This window comes from Heterodontus francisci, chromosome 1 (genome assembly GCF_036365525.1).
Source record: "Heterodontus francisci isolate sHetFra1 chromosome 1, sHetFra1.hap1, whole genome shotgun sequence".
Taxonomy (NCBI): Eukaryota; Metazoa; Chordata; class Chondrichthyes; order Heterodontiformes; family Heterodontidae; genus Heterodontus; species Heterodontus francisci.
The window spans coordinates 36702233-36723807 of NC_090371.1; the positions used below are offsets into that span (position 1 = coordinate 36702233).

Sequence of the window (21575 nt, forward strand, 5' to 3'; positions counted from 1 at the left end):
TAAGTTAAAAAACAGAACTTTGTATAATGTTGGTTTCTCCAATAATGTAATTTGCTTATACAGTTTAATACCTGACATTGTTGCTGAAAATTACTCTCACCAGCAGAAACTACTCATTTTGAGGACATTGCAGAAAATGCTATTTCCATTTAGAATACCCATCTATGCAGACTAGTTTATTTCTTAATCAGCTTCAAATAGTTTGGCAACAAGAAGAAAAACAACTAGCAGTCAAAATTTGGCAGTCGTAGGCTTTGCAAATGCATTAAGACATGAGAAGACATCCCCACAAGTCAGGATAGATAATTTTATCTGCCTCATTGATGCAAAATATTTAATCAGCACTGTATGGAATGTTCCTCACCGCACAACCCAAGATTAAATTTAACAGTTTCAATTCTTCACATCTTTCATTCTTGGATGGCTGCATCCATCTGCCTTTCTAACTGGTTTAGCTATATTTAACCAGCAAAGGGCCCTCATCCAAAGTATATTCAAAAAGAATGAGATAAATAAAACTGTAAGTAGAGATATATAAAGTAATAAATATGGTATCTTCTATTCAGAATCCAGTGTGTGGGGATATCCGAATGCAGTAACTAAATTCCTGTGTTGAAAACTGTGCATCATCTGTTAACCGGGTAAATGAGCAGCATCCACCTGTGACTGAAGCAGCAGTGGGGATATACCCCCTCGGATTTCAGGCAGGATTCAGTTAGTTTTAGCAGTGACAATACTAGAAAATAGAAATTTGTCTATCAAAAGGATACATAAATAAATAGGATGCTATCTATTACACCAGGTTATTGGCAATGGCATCCTTGACTAACTTTAATGGCTAGACTTTCTGTGGAATTCTCCCCATTGCCTGCTCCAACTTCTGCGGAAACCCCAGAGAAGTTTTGAATCCGAAGCATTTCTCAAGGCAGCTTGATCTCAGTACAGGATCTCTCTTTGGGAACGATAATAAATGGAGGGTATGGTGGGGCAGAATGCAACTAATATTTGGTATCGTTTAACCACATAAGAAATAGGGAGATAGAGAGGGAAATAAAATTTGCTTGTTACAAATACAATGTAGAATTGCACAGACTATCTTTACTCCTCCGGTTTTACAAAATTATGCTTTTTTCCCCATCCCATCCACTAGCAGGAAATCATGTTCGACTAATTAGAATTCTTTGAAGTAGTAACAATCAAGGAGGATAAAGGGGAGCCTGTAGATGTGGTGTACTTGGATTTCCAAAAGGCATTTGACAAGGTACCACATCAAAGATTACCACATAAAATAAGAGCTCATGGTGTAGTGGTAACATATTAACACGTACAGAGGATTGGTTAACAAACAGTAAGCAGAGAGTAGGGATAAATGGGGCATTTTCTGGTTGACAAGATATAATGAGTGGAATGCCACAGGAATCAGTACTGGGGCCCCAACTATTTACAATCTATATCATTGAATTGGATGAAGGTACCGAATCTATGGTTGCTATATTTGCTGACACCACAGATAGGCAGGACAGTAAACTATTAAGAGGACATAAAAAAAGTCTACAAATGGAATTAGACTGGTTAGGTGCGTGGGCAAAAATTTGGCAAATGGAGTATAATGTGGGAAAGTGTGAGTTGATCCACTTCGGCAGGAAGAATAAAAAAAAAGCAGTATATTATTTAAATGGAGACACACTGCAGAACTCTGCGGTACAGTGAGATCTGGATGTCCTGGTACAGGAATCATGAAAAAAGTTAGTACGCAGGTACAGGAAGTGATTAGGAAAGGGAATGGAATATAAATGTAGGGAAGTGTTGCTGGAGCTGTACATGGCCTTTGTTTGATTGCATCTGGAATACTGTGTACAGTTTTGGTCTCTTTACTTAAGAAACATCATGGGGCAGGATGTCAGAAATGCTCCATCCATCAATATTGGCGACCACGTTCTGGAAGTGGTTCAAGAGTTCACCTACCTAGGCTCAACTATCACCAGTAACCTGTCTCTAGATGCAGAAATCAACAAGCGCATGGGTAAGGCTTCCACTGCTATGTTCAGACTGGCCAAGAGAGTGTGGGAAAATGGCGCACTGACACGGAACACAAAAGTCTGAGTGTATCAGGCCTGTGTCCTCAGTACCTTGCTCTACGGCAGCGAGGCCTGGACAACGTATGCCAGCCAAGAGCGACGTCTCAATTCATTCCATCTTCGCTGCCTTCGGAGAATACTTGGCATCAGGTGGCAGGACTATATCTCCAACACAGAAGTCCTTGAAGCGGCCAACATCCCCAGCTTATACACACTACTGAGTCAGCGGCGCTTGAGATGGCTTGGCCATGTGAGCCGCATGGAAGATGGCAGGATCCCCAAAGACACATTGTACAGCGAGCTCGCCACTGGTATCAGACCCACCGGCCGTCCATGTCTCCGTTATAAAGACGTCTGCAAACGCGACATGAAATCGTGTGACATTGATCATAAGTCGTGGGAGTCAGTTGCCAGCATTCGCCAGAGCTGGCGGGCAGCCATAAAGACAGGGCTAAATTGTGGCGAGTCGAAGAGACTTAGTAGTTGGCAGGAAAAAAGACAGAGGCGCAAGGGGAGAGCCAACTGCGCAACAGCCCCAACAAACAAATTTCTCTGCAGCACCTGTGGAAGAGCCTGTCACTCCAGAATTGGCCTTTATAGCCACTCCAGGCGCTGCTTCACAAACCACTGACCACCTCCAGGCGCGTATCCATTGTCTCTCGAGATAAGGAGGCCCAAAAGACTTAAGAAAGGATATAACTGCGTTACAAACAGTTCAGAAAAGGTTCACTCGACTGATTCATGGGATGAAGGGGTTATCTTATGAGGAAAGGTTGAGTAAGTTGGGCCCATACCCATTGGAGTTTAGAAGAATGAGGGGTGATCTTATTGAAACATAGGATCCTGAGGGGACCTGATAGGGTGCATACTGAGAGGATTTTTTCCCCTTGTGGGGGACTCGAACTAGGGGGCACAGTTTAAAAATAAGGGGTCGCCCGTTTAAGACTGAGATGAGGAGAAACTTTTTCTCAGGGTCATTAGTCTGTGGAATTCTATTCCCCAGAGAGCAGTGGAGGCTGGGTCAAGGCTGAGTTAGATAGATTTTTGATCGACAAGTGAGTCAAGGGTTATGGGGGACAGACAGGAAAGTGCAGTCAAACCTACAATCAGATCAGTCATTATCTTGTCGAATGGCCTACTCCTGCTCCTAGTTCTTGTGTCCTTGTGTTCGGCCTGTTTAATGCAAAGATGTCAGATCTCCTTCTTGAACAAGTCACTTTTTTTGCAAGTTGCTGCTAACAGTGCAGATTTATCAGGAAAAGTCAGCTTTCAATTGGTGCTTCAGACCTAAGTCTTGAGAAGGCTGGACTCGTGAGCTTTTAACATCCCAACAGCATCCTTCACTGCATGGTAGATAATATTCTTCACCTACACAAAATAAAAACACAAATATATCAAGGAATTCTTACTAGATATGGCTACTAAATATTCCACTATTCAAAAGACACAAATTGTTAACTTGTGACTCCATTAGCCAGGTTTGAGTCAAACCCTAAAATTTGTTCAAATAGATGGAATAAACATCCTACAAAAAATCATACTGCAGGCTACAACTGGTTAATCTGTTGGAAGGAAGCTGTGTGTGCACATGCGTGTGTCAGGGTTGGGGGAGGAGAGAAAGAGAGAATCCAAATTACAAAATTTCTTTGACCAGCATCGCAACTCAAGATTATGCTTGGCTCTCAACAGGTAAAAGTTAATAAAGAACAAGCTTGCATTTTATTTAACAATACCTTACAACCAAAAAAGTACTTTTGAAGTGCAGGGAAGCATGCCAGTGAGCAAGGTCCTGCAAACAAGCAATAAAAGACCAGATAATGTATGTTTTAATTATAATAAAAGCAAAATACTGCAGAGGCTGGAAATCGGAAATAAAAACAAGAAATGCTGGAAATACCCAGCAGGTCTGGCAGCATCTGTGGAGAGAGAAGCAGAGTTAACGTTTCAGGTCAGTGACCTTTCAAGGTGAAGTTACAACATCTGCATGTTCAGTGCTCAGGTCTTAGTCTATCCTCATTGCTTGCTCTTCTCTTGTAGCCACATGGGGCAATGAAATGGCTCTCAGATTTGATTGTATTGTGCTGGTTATGCTGATAGATAAGGCAGCACACACTCTGTTCATTTTCTCTCTCTCTCAGAAGACAAAATGCTGCTTTAGAGCTCAAACCAAATTTGATGAACCGCCAGTGAGATGATTTGTAGCAGTTTTCAGTTAGTTTAACTTATTTTCCTCTCCCCTGTCGTACTCAAGTCCTTGTGGTTCTCCCTTTTCCCACATGCAATGTTTTGAAGGAGTATTCCAGACATACGTTAAGCTGTAAATGCAATGTATTTAATTTTGAATGTCCTTCACTTGCATTCCAGAAACTAAATAGCAGTGGCTTCCTGCTGGGCATCGACCTGTAAACAAAATGACATCACCATTAACAGGGACTGATTTTTCCAGATACCTGTAGTTTATCTTCATGGTTGGTATGTGTGTTAGACAGGTGTCGAAATTCCTGCGTAAGCCGGAAGCAGTGTTTGACATGCTCAGTAGAAACAAAATCCTCTGCCACTTTGATACAACTGTACAAGTTGTGAACCTATAGCAAGCAACAGAATATTTATGGAATTAACTTTTAAAAAAAAGTATATGAATAAAACTCCAGTGGCAGGGTGGGATTTCAGCTGCCAGTCTCTTCCCTCCCTGTCCTCCTGAAGGCAGTGGCTTCCGTTATTATGTTTTCGTTTAATGTGCAACATTACCTTCCAGTAGCTCACATGTTGAGGCCAGCTACAGCTGTTTCTCTACCAAACAACACAGACAGAGACTTTTATGCTCTGCCTGGGGCTGTACACCACACTGGGCTGTACCACTTGCTAACAGAGCCACCAGGCAGCTATTTGCTTAATGACATAGTCAGCAATTTATTTTTCTAAATTCAGTCTCCAATTTTAAAAAAACCTTTCAAAGAAAACAGAGAATAGGTATAAATACAACCGGTCATCAATCAATCTAATGGCTAGAATTCTGTAGCTTTGGTGGAAGGACTAGAAAATGGTATACATTAGTTGTTTGCAATTTCTCAGTCCTGGTCTTCTACAATATCCTAATTTTAAAATCAACATATTACTAAACCAGTCAATGCAGGTTGGGATGAAGGGATTTTTTTTTTGAAGTACCAAGACGAAGACTGTATGTTTAAACACCAAGCCAGAAATTTCCAGAGTCCACTCTGCCATGGTAGTGCAGTAGTTCAGGACTTGCAACTGCTGCTCTGTCTAAACACCCATCCTAAATCCCAGGTACAGGGTCATTTATATTAAGGGGACAGGTGCCCATACCATTTACAGCACTCTCTGGATGACTGTCCTGTGCGGTAGACAGACCGCTCTAGTCAAAGAACACACACTCTCCAGGTGACCCTCCCATCTGAATATGAGGGGGCTGGACACTTGGCAGGCACAGGCCCCACCCACCCATCCCCCCCAATTACTTTAACTTCCAAAGCTAGTGTCAGCACACATTTCCTGTATCTATACCTTCCTTAAACTTAACCATTCTGTCAGTTCATCTAACATTTGCATACACATCTACCATGCTGCTATGGATGCACTTTAACTAGAGGTCACACTTTTGCTAGTGAAGGGAGGAAGGAGAAGTAGGTAAATCAGTTAGCACAGGTCCCTCTTGGATACGTAGCAAAAGACCTCTGGTTCAACCTATTGGTCAGACAATGGAGAATACCTGGTGCTATTGATCGATACAGGATAATAGTAAACATGGTTTTATAAAGTGCATCAGTGAAAAGAGACATTGAGAGTGACAGCAAGAGAAAAATGTGTTTAACTGCAGACAAAGTGAACTGAGCACTAACCTGGTGTGGAGCTCCGGCTGGGATAAACACCACATCACCAAGATACTGCACAATAGCCCAGCCCTGGACACCATATTCCTGATAAAGTCTCTTACGTAGAGTCCTGTCCAGGTACCAGCTTTGGTCGTGAATGGGATCATGGTCTGGAGGGTTTTCTTGATCTTGTTCTTCTGCCACCTGAAATATTGGACAGTGGTTTGTTTGTATCTAGTTGTCATCTTGGATTACTTACAACTCCACTTATTTGTTAAATTCGCTGGCGCAAAGAATCCTCCGATCAGTTCCAATCAGCAGGTAGAGATCTAGTGAAGGGTAATCAGTTTACCCATTCAATATTTTAAATCTAATTCATTTATTCTCTTTAATCCAAGATATCTGCCTCATCATTATGTGGCTGATTCTTAACTACCCTCTAAAGTGGCTGAGCAAGCGACTCAGTAGGGTAATCAGAGCTGGGTTGGAGCCTTGCCAGTGACACCCAAATCCCAGAGACTGATTTTAAGTGCAAACAAGAGAATAACCATGGAATTACAGGGAAAACCCAAGCAACGGCCAAAATAACCCAACTTATTTTTATTCATTCATGGGATGTGGGCATTGCTGGTTAGGCCAGCATTTATTGCCCATACCCAATTGCCCTGGAGAAGGTGGTGGTGAGCTGCCTTCTTGAGCCACTGCAGTCCATCTGGTGTGGGTACACCCATAGTGCTGTTAAGAAGGGAGTTCCAGGATTTGGACTTACAACTATGACCCTATGTTCTTTGCAAAACAAGCTTACGAGAAGAAATTTGGTGAACAATCCAAACACAAACCAGCTACAGAACACTTAGTAACTTGTATCTGAATGCAAGCACCAGAGGACTGGGCATGAATTCAATCAACCTTTAACTGAAGTTTCAGAGGTGCCAGGTGAAGTATTAGTTGATGTTAGTAAACATACAGCCAGTGGCAGCATCAATTCCCATTTACATGGGATCTCCAATGTAGCAGTGTCCCAAGCTTCACCACTGGAGAAAATTGAACGGAGCAAGCAAGCAGTAGTTAGGAGATGGGTTAAAAGTGGCACAGGACCTTATCCCCTTTCTATATTCTGCGTACATGGGAAGGGGGAAGTCGTACAAAAACGATCGGGGGGGGGGGGGGGGGGGGGGAGAGCTGGTGAAACCGAGTAATTCCCCAAACCTTTGTACCATTTAATAAAGCTTACAACAAAAACATGTTATTTACTGAAACACATCTAAACAATCTTGCACGCTATTTCTCTCTCCTTTTTATCCAAACTGCCACATCTTGATCTGATTTTAAAAAACACAGACACACGCACAAGTGTAGGACATTATTTATGGAACTACTGTGGTATAATGCTCTTTTACCATTCAGAACTGTTCAAAGCGGTTTGTTCATATTTTGACCAACTAAGAGACAATTGAATTATTCGGGAGACAGTTCAAATAGGATCTGAAACTGATGTTGGGGGGAAAAAAACAAGAATGAACAACCAACACCATCTTGCATGGTCCTTTTAAAGCAACAAAACCACTTAAGGCACTTTATAAAGACAACTGGACACAGAGCAGGAGCTTGGGAGGAGGTGAAGAAAGATACATTTGAAGAGGTAGGTTTAAAGGAGGCTTTTGAAAGTAAGATGTGTCAAGGACTTGGGAAGGAACTTCAGGATCCTGGGATTTGAAGACTGCCACCAATGGTGGAGCAGAAACAGTAAAGTATGAATCGGGTTAAGAATCAGAAAATTAGAGCAGGGAACTAGAGAAGGCTGTCAACAGAGTGGGGCAAGACCGTAAGGACTAAAATTCTGAAGGGAGTGTGAAGGATGGAAGCTAGCAAAGGTCAGTAAAAACAGGGAAAGTAAGTGATTGGGGCTTAGTGCAGGATAGGACGTAGGTGGTGGAATTTTGGATGAAATGGAGTTTATGCAAAGTGGATGACTAATAGCTGCCAAGGAGAGAAGCCAAACATGACAAGATGAATAATAATGCAGAGTGGAAGTCAGATGTACAGTTTCCATCTTAAATCAGAATCAAAGACGACACTGAAGTTTCGCATTGTTGTGATCAGTCTAACCAAACAACTGGAAATGAGGGTTAACAGTACAACGTGTCCGGCACAAGTGCTGAAAAAAGTTGCTCCGGACTTGCCAGATGTTGAGCTGGACGAAGTTCACCTATGAATTGATGTTAGGCAGTTAGGTAACAGAAAAAGTTGTGAGGTCGAGGGAGAGGTGGATATGGTCAGTGAACACACGGATGCCAAGCCCATGTTTGTAGCTAATGCTGTCAAGAGGTACTGCAATGTCAGCTGGGCACAGCTGGTAGCACTCTCTACAGTCAGAGGTTCAAGAGTTCAAACTCTATTCTAGGAATTGTGTACATAATCCAGTGAGAATATCGTCAGAAATGCTGTCTTTGAATAAATCAGGACTCAATCTTTTGCTTTTGGTAGTTCAGGCAGACATTAAAGATCCTACAGAACTGTTTGAAAGGAAACAGAACTCGGCTGGTGCCCTGGCCAACAACCTCCCTCAAACCATCACCCCCACAAATACATGAATTAGTCAGTCAGTCAGCCATCTATTTGCTCTTTGATAGACACTGCTATAGGTAAACTGGTTGCTGGCTTTGCCTACACAAAATTGATTAATTAGATGTGAAGAGATTTGGGATGGCTGGAGCACATCCATATAAATTCTTTCTACAAAGACTTGCAGCGAGAGGTGGGGGCGCTAAAGGCGAATTCTGGGAAGCCTTAGAGAAAACATTTCAGATGGTGCACTAGTTAGATTGTGATGAGAGGAATGGACCCCTGATTCCATACTGTGATAAGATGGTACCACAGAGAACTGAGTGGTCAACCCTGCCAAAAACTGCTGAGAGAATAAAGGAGGATGAGAGGAGGTGGTGCCTCAGAAGAGCAGAATCAGGGCAGTCATAGTTATGTGGGAAGGGTGGAAGCCAGACACACGTAAGGAATACAAAGAGGAATGTGAAGCGGCCAGCCATGAAGGTGGGTGACAATTCGAGAGCCTTAAAGAAAGGAGATGGCACAGGGGAACAGACTGGGATTTTTAAAGAGTAGCTGACAAAAGCAATTTAGGTGGACACACAGTGATATGTCAGTGTCAGAGCAGAAGTGAGCAGTTGATTACTTCAGCAAGCATTGGGCCAAGAAGAGATAGTTGAGTGATTCGAGAGGATGCATGAGAGCAGGTATTGGCAAGGGTTGAAGAGACTGAGTGAGGTTTGGGTGGGTGGGGTGCATTGAAAAAAGGGGAAAATGAATCAATCACCAGTGGTATATGAAGGAACTGAACAGACTGTAGACAAAAATGTGAGCTCCTCATATTTGGCACGAGGTAGGAACAAGGGGCTGACAGTGGGAGGTTGAAGGGCAGGACTGAATTGAACTGAAGAGGAATTTTGAGTTTCCCTTGATTCTGGCATAGCGGAAAGGAGGGCCAGTGCAATTTGAGATCATCAAGTGAAGTCTGGTGGTGGATGATCGAATTTGCTGAAGACTGTGACTCTCATACTGGAGGTCACCAAGGTTGGTGGAGTAGCCCTTGGGTTGGTGGGGGGGGGGTGGTGGGGGTGGTGGTGCAGGGGTGACAAAAGGCAAAAGAACCAGCTGGAATAGGAAAGAGCTACAATGTGGGAAAAAATACATATTGCTGAAGACAGAAGGAAGGCTACCATTTAGCAAGTCAGAATAGGCAACAATGTTAGGTTATATGGAAACCAGAGGAGTTGGGGATTAGAAAGGATGCTGATAAAGGGGTTTTCTTTTGGCTGGGATGGGGGAATAAGGGCTGAAGGAATTGTGGCAGGTAGGACGATGCAAATAGTAAAGGATATGAAAGGCATGGTCGGTGATGGAGACCTGAAACAGTATTGCCTCTCCATCTCAGCTGCCACAACTTTCTACTTTGGATCATCTTGGAAAACAAGGAAGACGCCAAATTCCTCTTCTCTGTCTCAGAATAATTACATGTATATTCTGCAAAAATCCCAACCTTCTCCTCCACCTTACCTTCCTCAGCAGATCTCTGATCTTCTCTGCATCTTTGGCTGAGTAAATGTGCCACAAGGCACCAGGTCTTTCATTGGATTCTGTGAAGCGTTTTATTGACAACTCGTCTGCATCACCATCCTCCATAGTCTTCAGAATTTCTATCAAAAATAAAATAAATGAATGGTTAACCAAAGTGCTTCCCACTGGCACTGGCTGATTAAATCTTTCTTGAACAACCATTATGATATTGTGAAGCATAGGGTTGATTTTCTTTAAATTAAAAAAAAATTACTTTCCCCTCTACTTTCAAAGATCTGACCCTGTGCTCACTCAATCTCTACACACCTGCACTTTCCAATGATATTCAGGAGTGCGCTCATCAGGAACGGAGGCTATTTTTTTCTCCTCCCCCTAGCCAGGGACACTTGAGGCTAACTAAGCAGTGTGTCAGTCAGGATCAGTAACTCAACACAAACCAGGATTAGCCGAGGACATTTCTGGTCTGTGGCCCAGTATCAAACCAACTGGTATTCACCCACTGAATCTGTCGGAACTGTTATTTTGCTTTTAAAAAAAAAAGTATTACAAGATCATCTAGAACTACAAACCACTGGTATGCATACTAAACGGATACACATTCTGTAATACGCTGTGGAATCTGGAGTTTCAACTCTGGTTAATGTCAGCTTATGTCAGACATGGCTATTTTGGTGAAATGGTAAAGGATGCGGTGCTTTGTTTGTAAAGGAACCAGGTTCCTGTTACAACCAACATTTCACACAGGAAAGTTTGAAGAGAAACATCAGTCTGTATACCTTGACTGCATAATGTAAGTTACTGCCTTGGTGTATTACTGAGGAACTTCAACCGGGGCCTGACTGATCCCTCAAGTCAACATTTTAAAAAATGCCTTATGACGCTATTAGATGATCAGTGTAGGAGCTCTTCCAGAGCCCTGGCCAAAATTTATTCCTCGGCCACCATCATGGTTGCTTGTGGGATCTTGCAGTGTTTTCCATGCCTTACAACAGTGACTGCACTTCAAAAGTACCTCAACAGCTGTGCAATGCTTTGGGATGTCTTGATCTTGTGAATGCGATACATAAACTCAAGCTCTTTCTATTGTTATGTTGGACACCTGACTCCGAAACAATCACGACAGTGGCGAAAACCCATGGTTTATCATTAGATTATAATCTACTGTATTATACTGGAATAAAACATTGTTATTACTTCAAGATGGAAGAGACAAGAGAGGAGAAAGGAAAGAGATGAAAAGAACTTGCATTTATATGGGATCTTTCACAATTTCAGGACATTCCAAAACAAGTTACATCCAATGAAGTACTTCTGAACTATAGTCACTGTTGTAGGAAAATACAACAGCTAATTTGCACAGTCAGCAATACAATAATGACCAGATTACAGTTTTTTTTTGAAGTAATGTTGATTGTGAGATAAATACTAGCCAACACACCAGGGAGAACTCCCCTGCTCTTCAAAATAATGCCATGCCTCATATGTCCACTTGAAAGGAAAGACAATTGTTTAAGAAAGAAAAGAAAAGAAAAAAAATTACAGCACAGGACAGTTTACTGTCTCATCTCAAAGACTGCACCTCAGATAGCGTGGCACTCCCTCAGTGCTGCGCTGGAATGTCAGCCTAGATTGTGTGCTCAAGTCTCTGGAGCGGGACTTAAACCCACAACCTTCTCTCAGAGGCAAGAGTTCTACCACTTGGCTACACTGACACCAAAAGAACATGCAATCCCATGAAACTAATGCAGTGAAGAATTACTGTTCACCAATTCTTTTCAAAAATAACTTGGTTAGAAGGTCAGTCATAAGGCACTCACCCTCTTCGTGATTGGGCTGGCCACTGGGGATTCCTACATACACCATAACGTTAGCAGCATCTGACACATCTAGGTGAAGGTTTGTCGTTCCAACCTTTCTATCCTCTGCTGATAATAATCCTAAGGAACAGAGGAAAAAGATTTAACCATTTACACTAAGAGCCTCCACTTCTACAAAACCCTTCCAAATATGAGCAGACAGCATGGAAAGGGCAACACAGCTCACTTACCATAAGCATTATACATTTTTGGACCTAAATCAGGTCTAACAAAAAAGTCTGGCAGCCTGGAGGCCAGGTTCAGCTTGCCATCTCTCTTGGTATATTCAGGCAGGGGTAGATTATTCATCAGGTCATCAAATCTGTAGGGAAAATGCACAATAAAGTAGGAAACCATTTGTTAATTTGGACATATATTACTGTTTCATCATAACTAGAACAAAGTCCTGGACATTAGTGAACCAGATGGGTTTTTACAACAATCAACAATTCAATCAACAATGGTTTCATAGTCACCATTAGACTCTCTTATAATTCCAGATTTATTAATTGAATTCAAATTTAATCTTTTGGTGGGATTCGAACCCATGTCCCCAGAGCATCAGCCTGGGCTCTGGATTACTAGTCCAGTGACATCACTATGCCACCTTAAGTTGGCAAGTCATTACTAGTGGAGTGTCACAAGGACCAATACTAGGGCCTCAACTATTTACAGTCTATATCAATGACTTGGACGAAGGGACAGAATGTATGGGAGCTAAACTTGCTAATGACACAAAGATCTGGCGCAGACACAATGGGCTAAATGGCCTCCTTCTGTGCTGTAATTTTTCAATGGTTCTAGGTAGGACAGCAAGCTATTAAGTGGACATAAAGAGTCTACAAAGGGATTTAGATAGGTTAAATGAGTGGGCAAAAATCTGGCAGATAGAGTCGTCTTCTTCTTTGGCCTCCTTGTCTCGAGAGACAATGAGTAAGTGCCTGGAGGTGGTCAGTGGTTTGTGAAGCAGCGCCTGGAGTGGCTATAAAGGCCAATTCTAGAGTGACAGACTTTTCCACAGGTGCTACAGATAAAATTGGTTGTCGGGGCTGTTACACAGTTGGCTCTCCCCTTGCGCTTCTGTCTTTTTTCCTACCAACTGCTAAGTCTCTTCGACTCGCCACACTTTAGCCCCGCCTTTATGGCTGCCCGCCAGCTCCGGCGATCGCTGGTAACTGACTCCCATGATTTGTGATCAATGTCACAGGACTTCATGTCGCGTTTGCAGACACACGGATGGCCGGTGGGTCTGATACCAGTGACGAGCTCGCAGTACAATGTGACCTTGGGAATCCTGCCATCTTCCATGCAGCTCACATGGCCAAGCCATCTCAAGCGCCGCTGGCTCAGTCGGGTGTATGTACTGGGGATGTTGGCCGCCTCAAGGACTTCTGTGTTGGAGATATGGTCCTGCCACCTGATGCCAAGGATTCTCCGGAGGCAGCAAAGATGGAATGAATTGAGACGTCGCTCTTGGCTGATATGCGTTGTCCAGGCCTCGCTGCTGTAGAGCAAGGTACTGAGGACACAGGCTTGATACATTCGGACTTTTGTGTTCCGTGTCAGATAGAGTATAATGTAGGAAAATGTGAGCTTGTGCACTTTGGCAGGAAGAATAAAAAAAAGCAGTGTACTATTTAAATATAGAGAGACTGCAGAACTCCACAGTACAGAGGGATGTGGGTGTCCTGGTACATGAATCCCAAAAAGTTAGTATGCAGGTACAGCAAGTGATTAGGAAGACAAATGGAATGTTGGTGTTTATTGCAAGGGGAATAGAGTATAAAAATACAAAAGTCTTGCAACAGCTTTACAGGGCCTTAGACCGCATCTGGAATACTGCGTATAGTTTTGGTCTCCTTACTTAAGAAAGGATATAATCACATTACAAGCAGTTCAGAGAAGGTCCACTCAACTGATTCCTGGGATGAAGGGGTCATCTTGTGAGGAAAGGTTGAGCCTTTACCCATAGAAGTTTAGAAGAATGAGGTGTGATCTTATTGAAACATAGAAGATCCTGAGGGAACTTGACAGGGTGGATGCTGAGAGGATGTTTCCCCTTGTGGGGGAGTCTAGAACTAGGGGACACAATTTAAAAATTAGGAGTCTCCCATCTAAGACAGAGATGAGGAGAATTTTTTTCTGAGAGTTATTAGTCTGTGGAATTCTCTTCCCCAGAAAGCAGTGGAGGCTGGGTCATTGAATATATTCAAGGATGAGTTGGAGAGATTTTTGATCGACAAGGGAGTCTAGGGTTTGCGGGCAGACAGGAAAGAGGAGTTGAGGCTACAATCAGATCAGCCATGATCTTATCGAATGGCAGAGCAGTAATGAGGGGTCAAATGGCCAACTCCTGTTCCTAATTCTTGCGTGTTCTTATGTTTTTAAGGTGGCCATCCACTTTCTCAAGGGCAATGAGGGATGGGTGATAAATGCTGGCTTTGTTAGCAATGCCTACATCCCCAGTTGTAAAAAAGTCTCTAAATAAATTTCAGTATAGTACATTAATCTTACATGCTTTTTGCCTGCAGTACTGCACAACCAGTTCTTTGACAAGCCCATCTTTAGCCAAGTAGATCACGTACCTAGAAAGCATCATGTCTCTGAAATCCTCTCCTGGAGGCCAGTCCTTCAGCTTCAAAGCCATCGGCTCCCTCTCTTTTGTTGCAAGACGTCCTTAAAAAGGAAGAAAAAGAATTTCCATTAAACCTCACAAAATAATGGTCTTGACAATAGAAAATACAGTTTCTTCTTGCGTATGGTATTCAAATTTAGTGAAATATCTAAACGTCTAAACAAATGCACTTCCTTTCAATGGGGAGCAAGGGAGCATTAAATGCTATAAATATTAAGCAGCAACATTTATATAACACCTCCAAAGCAAGGCAAACTGCAATGGATGCCAAGACAGGAATGATGTGACTACAGTTCCAGTGACAGGTTAATGTGTCTGGTGTCATGCGTCTTTCTGATACTGATGGTTTGCTGTTTATTTCCTACGTTTTTGGTTTTCCTCTTTTCAATTTACTTGCATCACACAGAAGACAATAACTGCAATCTCAATGTGGGCAGCTGCCTCACACTTGACAAGGAGGAGGAGGTGGTGGTGATGGCCTTTGACAAGTACCTTCCTCTGTTTACTCCAATGACACAGCTAACTGCCTGAAATCTGGTATTTTAAAATGTTTTGGAGAAGGAGGAACTATTGGAGCTTCTGCTGTGTTGAAGGGCAGAGATTGAGTAAAGTCCATAGCTCAAGTACCTGCAGCGACATATACCAGGTTCTGTTTGAGGGGACAGGTATTTGGTGGACAAGGTTAACCCAGCTGTACTGTATTTCTGGATTAAACAGCAGGAGAGGACTAATCTTGGTACCGGTTTGGTTTAGCTGCAGATGGTTGTCTCTTTACCCCGCTAAGCTTCACATCACTTTGAACAGTGGGGTCAACTGTGGTTCATTCTTACCAGAGTCAGAAGGCCATAGGTTCAAGTCCAAAATCCAGAGACTTAAGCTCATAATCTGAGACGACAGTCAGTGCAGTACTGAGGGAATGCTGCACTGCCGTCTTTCAGATGAGACCTCATCTGCCCTCTCAAGTGGACGGAAAGGACCAATATTTATCCCTCAATCAGCATTACTAAAAAAAGAGATTAACTAGTCATTACCTTCTTGCTGTTCATGGCAGCTTGTTGTGCATTTCCTACATTACAACAGTGACTATGCTTCAAAAGTGCTTCATAGGCTTTAAAGAGCTTTTGGATGCCCTGCGACTGTGAAAGGCCCTATATAAAATACAAGTTTTTTTTTTATTGGTACTACTTACGTGAAAGGTCTTCAAATCCATCCCAAAAATCTCGTATTTTTGCACCAGCAATAATCGTGTTGGTTCTGCAGTCAACCAGGTCAGCATCCTGCTCTCCAAACTCTTTCCCAAATGCTTCTGGCTTCCAGAGTTCTTCGCGTAGCTTCGTGTGGACACCAGATACAATTACCGGCTAAATAACGGGGAAAAAAAACTATTATTAAATGCAATCTAAGCGTGATGGGAAGAATGGAGCAGTCAGAGGCAGTAAGTTGACAGAAGGGAAGTTCACTGTTACAACAATGTGCATTTATATAACACCTTTAACCTAGTAAACCGCTCCATGGCAGTCCACAGGAGCGGTTTGTCAGACAAAATTTTGACAGCGAGCCACATAATGAGATATTAGGACAGGTGATGAAAAATTTGGTCAAAGGGGTCTTAAAGGAGGAAAGAGAAGTGGAGAGGTTTGTTTGATCTCGTAAAATAATTACTGACAACTGGGCAAAACTGCGGCAGATGGATTTCAACACTGGCAATTGTGAGTGGACCAAACAAGGATAGATCTGACTATTATCTAAATAGTGAAAAGCTAGGAATAGTGGAAATTCAAGATGTTTAGGGGTTCATGTACACAGATTACTAAAATGTCAGGTACACAAAAAAAAAATCAAAACAGACTAACGGAACGCTAGCCTTTATAACTAGAGGGTTTGAAAATAGAGAACAGGAAGCATTATTATAGCTCAACAAAGCCCTGGTTAGACCACATCCAGAGTGCAGTGTACTATTTTGAAAGAACATATTGGCCTTGGAAGGAATGCAGTATAGATTCACTAGAATGTTACCAGGCATCCAAGGGTTAAATTATGAGATATTACATAAACTAGGCTTCTTTTCCTCGGAATACAGAAGGCTAAGGGATGATTTGATAGAGGTTAAGGATTCTGAAAGCAATTTATAGAATGCATATCAGTTCCTGGTGAAAGGTCACAGACCAGTAACGTTACCCCGATTGCTCTCTCCACAGATGCTTCCAGACCGACTGTGTATTTCCAGCACTTTCTCTTTGTATTTCAAACATAGTGCTAATGAGTTTCCAAAGACACAACAGTTAAGTTACAATTGCTAAGCGAAAAACCATTCGATCGGATTGTGTGGGCTATTGATTAGCAGAAGTAGGACAAGTGCTGCGATTATAAGCTGCAGGCAATCCTCTGATGAGTCTGAATGATAATTAAGTGGATTTGCACATGATTGAAGTGACAAGAAGCAGGTGGAGTCTTTGCACGTGGACCACTGACTGGGCACACAATATAAACTCAAAACAAAGCTCATGATAGAGGGTAGAAGAAACACCATGAAGAGGAATGGGTTACAACTCTACCCAGATGGGCGGGTAATACCAATTTGCTTATTGCTCCATACTGTTGCTCAAGTGATTGCACGTTGACTATATTATTGATATGGGAAGTAAATGCACTGAATATGGTGCCACCCTCGGATGCTTGCACACTCCACCTGCATTGGGAAAACTTTCTTTTCTCTCTGCAAAGAATTCCAGGCTCCATACTTACATGCCCTTGCTTCCAGCACTCCCTAAAAATATTCCAATTGTTCTTGTTGCTTGGATCTTGCAAGCACAATAAACGCCCGCCGCAGTACCAAGTATGAGGGGTATCGGAGCCAAAAATCAGGACTTTTCCGGGCACAGCTTTTGGGAGCTCTCGGGTATCACACATTTTGCTCAGTGTCTTCGATCCATCACTAGGGGGTTTGCTTTGCACCAGTGAGGCAAAGATGTCATCAAGGAGGTTGGAGGTGTGCTTTGATCCTGTATCAGACTAATACAGAAGCAAACAAAAAGTTAAAATCCAAACGCGATCAGATATTTTACAGGTAGAGAGTCAGTTAGGACAAGCCTTGCCATGTCACTTAGTTTAGTTTTAGTTTAGAGATACAGCACTGAAACAGGCCCTTCGGCCCACCTAGTCTGTACCGACCATCAACCACCCATTTATACTAATCCTACACCAATTCTATATTCCTACCACATCCCCACCTGTCCCTATATTTCCCTACCACCTACCTATACTAGGGGCAATTGCTAATGGCCAATTTACCCATCAACCTGCAAGTCTTTGGCATGTGGGAGGAAACCGGAGCACCCGGAGGAAACCCACGCAAACACAGGGAGAACTTGCAAACTCCACACAGGCAGTACCCAGAATTGAACCCGGGTCGCTGGAGCTGTGAGGCTGCGGTGCTAACCACTGCGCCACTGTACATGCATAATGAACTTGCCCATAATTTAATACCAACTAGAACAAGAGAGGCTTTAAGGACGGAGAGTATGGCAATAGCGTCATGTTGGCACAACAGACTCTCATTAATGGGTTGGATTTGTGTTTTTAGTACATTTGCTCTGAGGTCTTGGGTGACAAAGCAAGACCACATTTTACTGCTCATTCTGAGCAGCCTTTAGAACAAAGAACAAGAACAAAGAAAATTACAGCACAGGAACAGGCCCTTCGGCCCTCCAAGCCTGCGCCGATCCAGATCCTCTATCTAAACATGTCGCCTATTTTCTAAGGGTCTGTATCTCTTTTCTTCCTGCCCATTCATATATCTGTCTAGATACATCTTAAAAGACTCCATCGTGCCCGCATCTACCACCTTGGCTGGCAACGCGTTCCAGGCACCCACCACCCTCTGCATAAAGAACTTTCCACGCATATCCCCCCTAAACTTTTCCCCTTTCACTTTGAACTCGTGTCCTCTAGTAATTGAATCCCCCACTCTGGGAAAAAGCCTCTTGCTATCCACCCTGTCTATACCTCTCATGATTTTGTACACCTCAATCAGGTCCCCCCTCAACCTCCGTCTTTCTAATGAAAATAATCCTAATCTACTCAACCTCTCTTCATAGCTAGCGCCCTCCATACCAGGCAACATCCTGGAGAACCTCCTCTGCACCCTCTCCAAAGCATCCACATCCTTTTGGTAATGTGGCGACCAGAACTGCACGCAGTATTCCAAATGTGGCCGAACCAAAGTCCTATACAACTGTAACATGACCTGCCAACTCTTGTACTCAATACCCCGTCCGATGAAGGAAAGCATGCCGTATGCCTTCTTGACCACTCTATTTACCTGCGTTGCCACCTTCAGGGAACAGTGGACCTGAACACCCAAAACTCTCTGGACATGAATTTTCCCCAGGACTTTTCCATTTAGAATGGGGTGGTGGGCTGCTGTCTTGAAGCAGCTGCACTTCAACTCCGTAATGGGGAGGCAGTGGCTAACTGTAATGGTAATGTCACTGGACTAGCAATCCAGAGGCCCAGGCTATTGCTCTGGGGACATGGGTTTGAATCCCACCATGGCAGCTGGTGGAATTTAAATGCAATTAACAAATCTGGAATTTAAAAAGCTGGTCTCAGTAATGGTGACCATGAATTGATTGTAGTAAAAGCCCATCTGGTTCACTAATGGCCTTTGGAGAAGGAAATCTGCCTTCCTTACCTGGTCTGGCCTACATGTGACTTCAAACCCACAGCAACGTGGTTGACTCTTAAATGTACTCTGAAATAGCCCAGCAAGCCACTCAATTGTACCAAACCAACACGACAGACCCATCAGAATTGGCAGCACAAGGGTATACAGTCAGGAGGGAGTTGCCCTGTTGTGAGTCCCCAACATTGACTCCAGACCTCATGAATCTCATGGCATCAGGTCAAATATGGGCACAGAAACTTCTTGTTGATTACCACCTACTGCCCTCCCTCAGCTGATGAAGCAGTGCTTCTCAATGTCGAACACCACTGAGAGTGGCAAGGGCACAGAATGTACTCTGGGTGGGGGGACTTCAATGTCCATCACCAAGAGTGGCTCGGTAGCACCACTACTGACCGAAGTGTCCGAGTCCTAAAGGACATAGCTGCTAGACCGGGTCTGCGACAGGTGGTAAGAAAGCCAACACGAGGGAAAAACCTACTTGACCTCATCCTCACCAATCTACCTGTTGCAGATGCATCTGTCCATGACAGTATTGGTAGGCTTGACCACCAAACAGTCCTTGGGGAGATTAAGTCCAGTCTTCCCATAGAGGATACCCACCATCGTGTTGTGTAGCACTACCACTGTTTCAAACAGATCTATCAATGCAAAACTGGGCATCCATATGGCACTGTGGGCAATCAACAGCAGCAGAACTGTATTCAACCACAATCTGTAACCTCATAGCCAGGCATATCCCCCACTCTACCATTACCATCAAGCCAGGGGACCAACCCTGGTTCATTGAAGAGTGCAGGTGAGCAGCACCAGGCATACCTCAAAATGAGGCATGCCTGGTGAAGCTACAACACAGGACGACAAACAGCAGAAGCAGCATCCAATAGACAGGACTAAGCGATCCTACAACCAACGGATCAGACCTAAGCTCTGCAGTCCTGCCTCATTCAGTTGTGAATGCTGGTGGATAATTGAACAACTGACAGGAAGAGGAGGTTCCACGAATATCCCCATGCTCAATGATGGGGGAGCCCAGCACATCAGTGCAAATCGCAAAGGCTGAAGCATTTGCAGCCATCTTCAGCCAGAAGTACCGAGTGGATGATCCATCTCTGCCTCCTCCAGAGGTCCTCAACATCACAGATGCCAGCCAGTCTTCAGACAATTTGATTCATTCCATGTGATAGCAAAAAATGGCCGACGGCACTGAATACTGAATAAGCTATGGGCTCTGATAGCGTTTCGGCAATAATACTGAAGACCTGAGTTGCTAAACTAGCCATGCCCCTAGCCAAGCTGTTCCAGTACAGCTACAACTCTGGCATCTACCTGGCAATGTGCAAAATTACCCAGGTATGTCCTGTACACAAAAAGCAGGACAAATCTAAACCGGCCAATTACCGTCCCGTCAGTCTACTCTCAATCATCAGTAAAGTGATGGAAGGGGTCGTTGACAGTGCTATCAAGCAGCACTTACTCAGCAATAACCTGCTCACTGGAACTCAGTTTGGTTTCTGACAGGGCCACTCAGCTCCTGACCTCATTACAGCCTTGGTGCAAACATGGAAAAGAGCTGAACTCAAGGCGAGAGTGACTGCCCTTGACATCAAGACAGCATTTGATAGAGTATGGCATCAAGGAGCCTTAGCAAAACTGGAGTCACTGGGAAGCGGGGGGAAAATTCTCCGCTGGTTGGAGTCATACCTAGCACAAAGGAAGATGGCTGTGTTTGTTGGCGGTCAAACATCTTAGCTCTAGGACATCACTGCAGAAGTTCCTCAATAGTATTCTGGGCCCAACCATCTTCAGCTGCTTCATCAATTACTTTCCTTCCATCAGATCCGAAGTGGGTATATTCACTGATAATTGCACAATGTTCAGCACCATTCGCGACTCCTCAAATACTGAAGCAGTCCATTTCCAGGTGCAACAAGACCAGGACAACATCCAGACTTGACTGATAAATGGCAAGTTACATTTGTGCTGCACAAGTGCCAGGCAATGACCATCTCAAACAAGAGAAAATCTAATCATCGCCCCTTGACATTCAATGGCATTACCATCACTGAATTCCCCACTGTGGGGGTTACTATTGACTAGAAGCTGCACTGGACCAGCTACATAAATGCTGTGCCTAGAAGAGCAGGTCTGAGGCCAGGAATTCTGCAGCGAGTAACTCACCTCCTGTCTCCCCAATAACTGTCCATCATCTACAAGGCACAAATCAGGAATGTGATGGAATACACTCCACTTGCCTGGATGAGTGCAGCTCCAACAACACTCAGGAAGCGAGACACCATCCAGGACAAAGCAGCCCGCTTGACTGGCACCCAATCCACCACCTTCAATATTCACTCCCTTCACTACCGACACTCAGTGGCAGCAGTGTGCATCATC

The 21575-nt window shown here is 43.6% G+C and overlaps 1 protein-coding gene across 2 annotated transcripts in view; it reads right to left on the reverse strand.

Moving 5' to 3' along the window:
* Positions 1 to 2382: 2382 nt before the first annotated feature.
* Positions 2383 to 21575, reverse strand: part of LOC137368893 (lysine-specific demethylase 3A-like) — an 83865-nt gene continuing 64672 nt past the window's right edge. Inside the window, exons 17-25 of one of the 2 annotated variants that reach the window (XM_068029146.1) lie at positions 17240 to 17506; positions 15684 to 15855; positions 14445 to 14535; positions 12051 to 12181; positions 11821 to 11940; positions 9983 to 10122; positions 5939 to 6115; positions 4529 to 4663; positions 2383 to 3446 (exon numbers count right to left, since the gene is read on the reverse strand). In XM_068029146.1, the coding sequence (XP_067885247.1) occupies positions 3366 to 3446; positions 4529 to 4663; positions 5939 to 6115; positions 9983 to 10122; positions 11821 to 11940; positions 12051 to 12181; positions 14445 to 14535; positions 15684 to 15855; positions 17240 to 17506 (1314 nt within the window). In that variant the 3' untranslated portion in view covers positions 2383 to 3365. Of the gene's footprint in view, positions 3447 to 3466; positions 4479 to 4528; positions 4664 to 5938; positions 6116 to 9982; positions 10123 to 11820; positions 11941 to 12050; positions 12182 to 14444; positions 14536 to 15683; positions 15856 to 17239; positions 17507 to 21575 lie in introns of those variants that run through there. The other variant, XM_068029156.1, reaches the window with a different exon arrangement.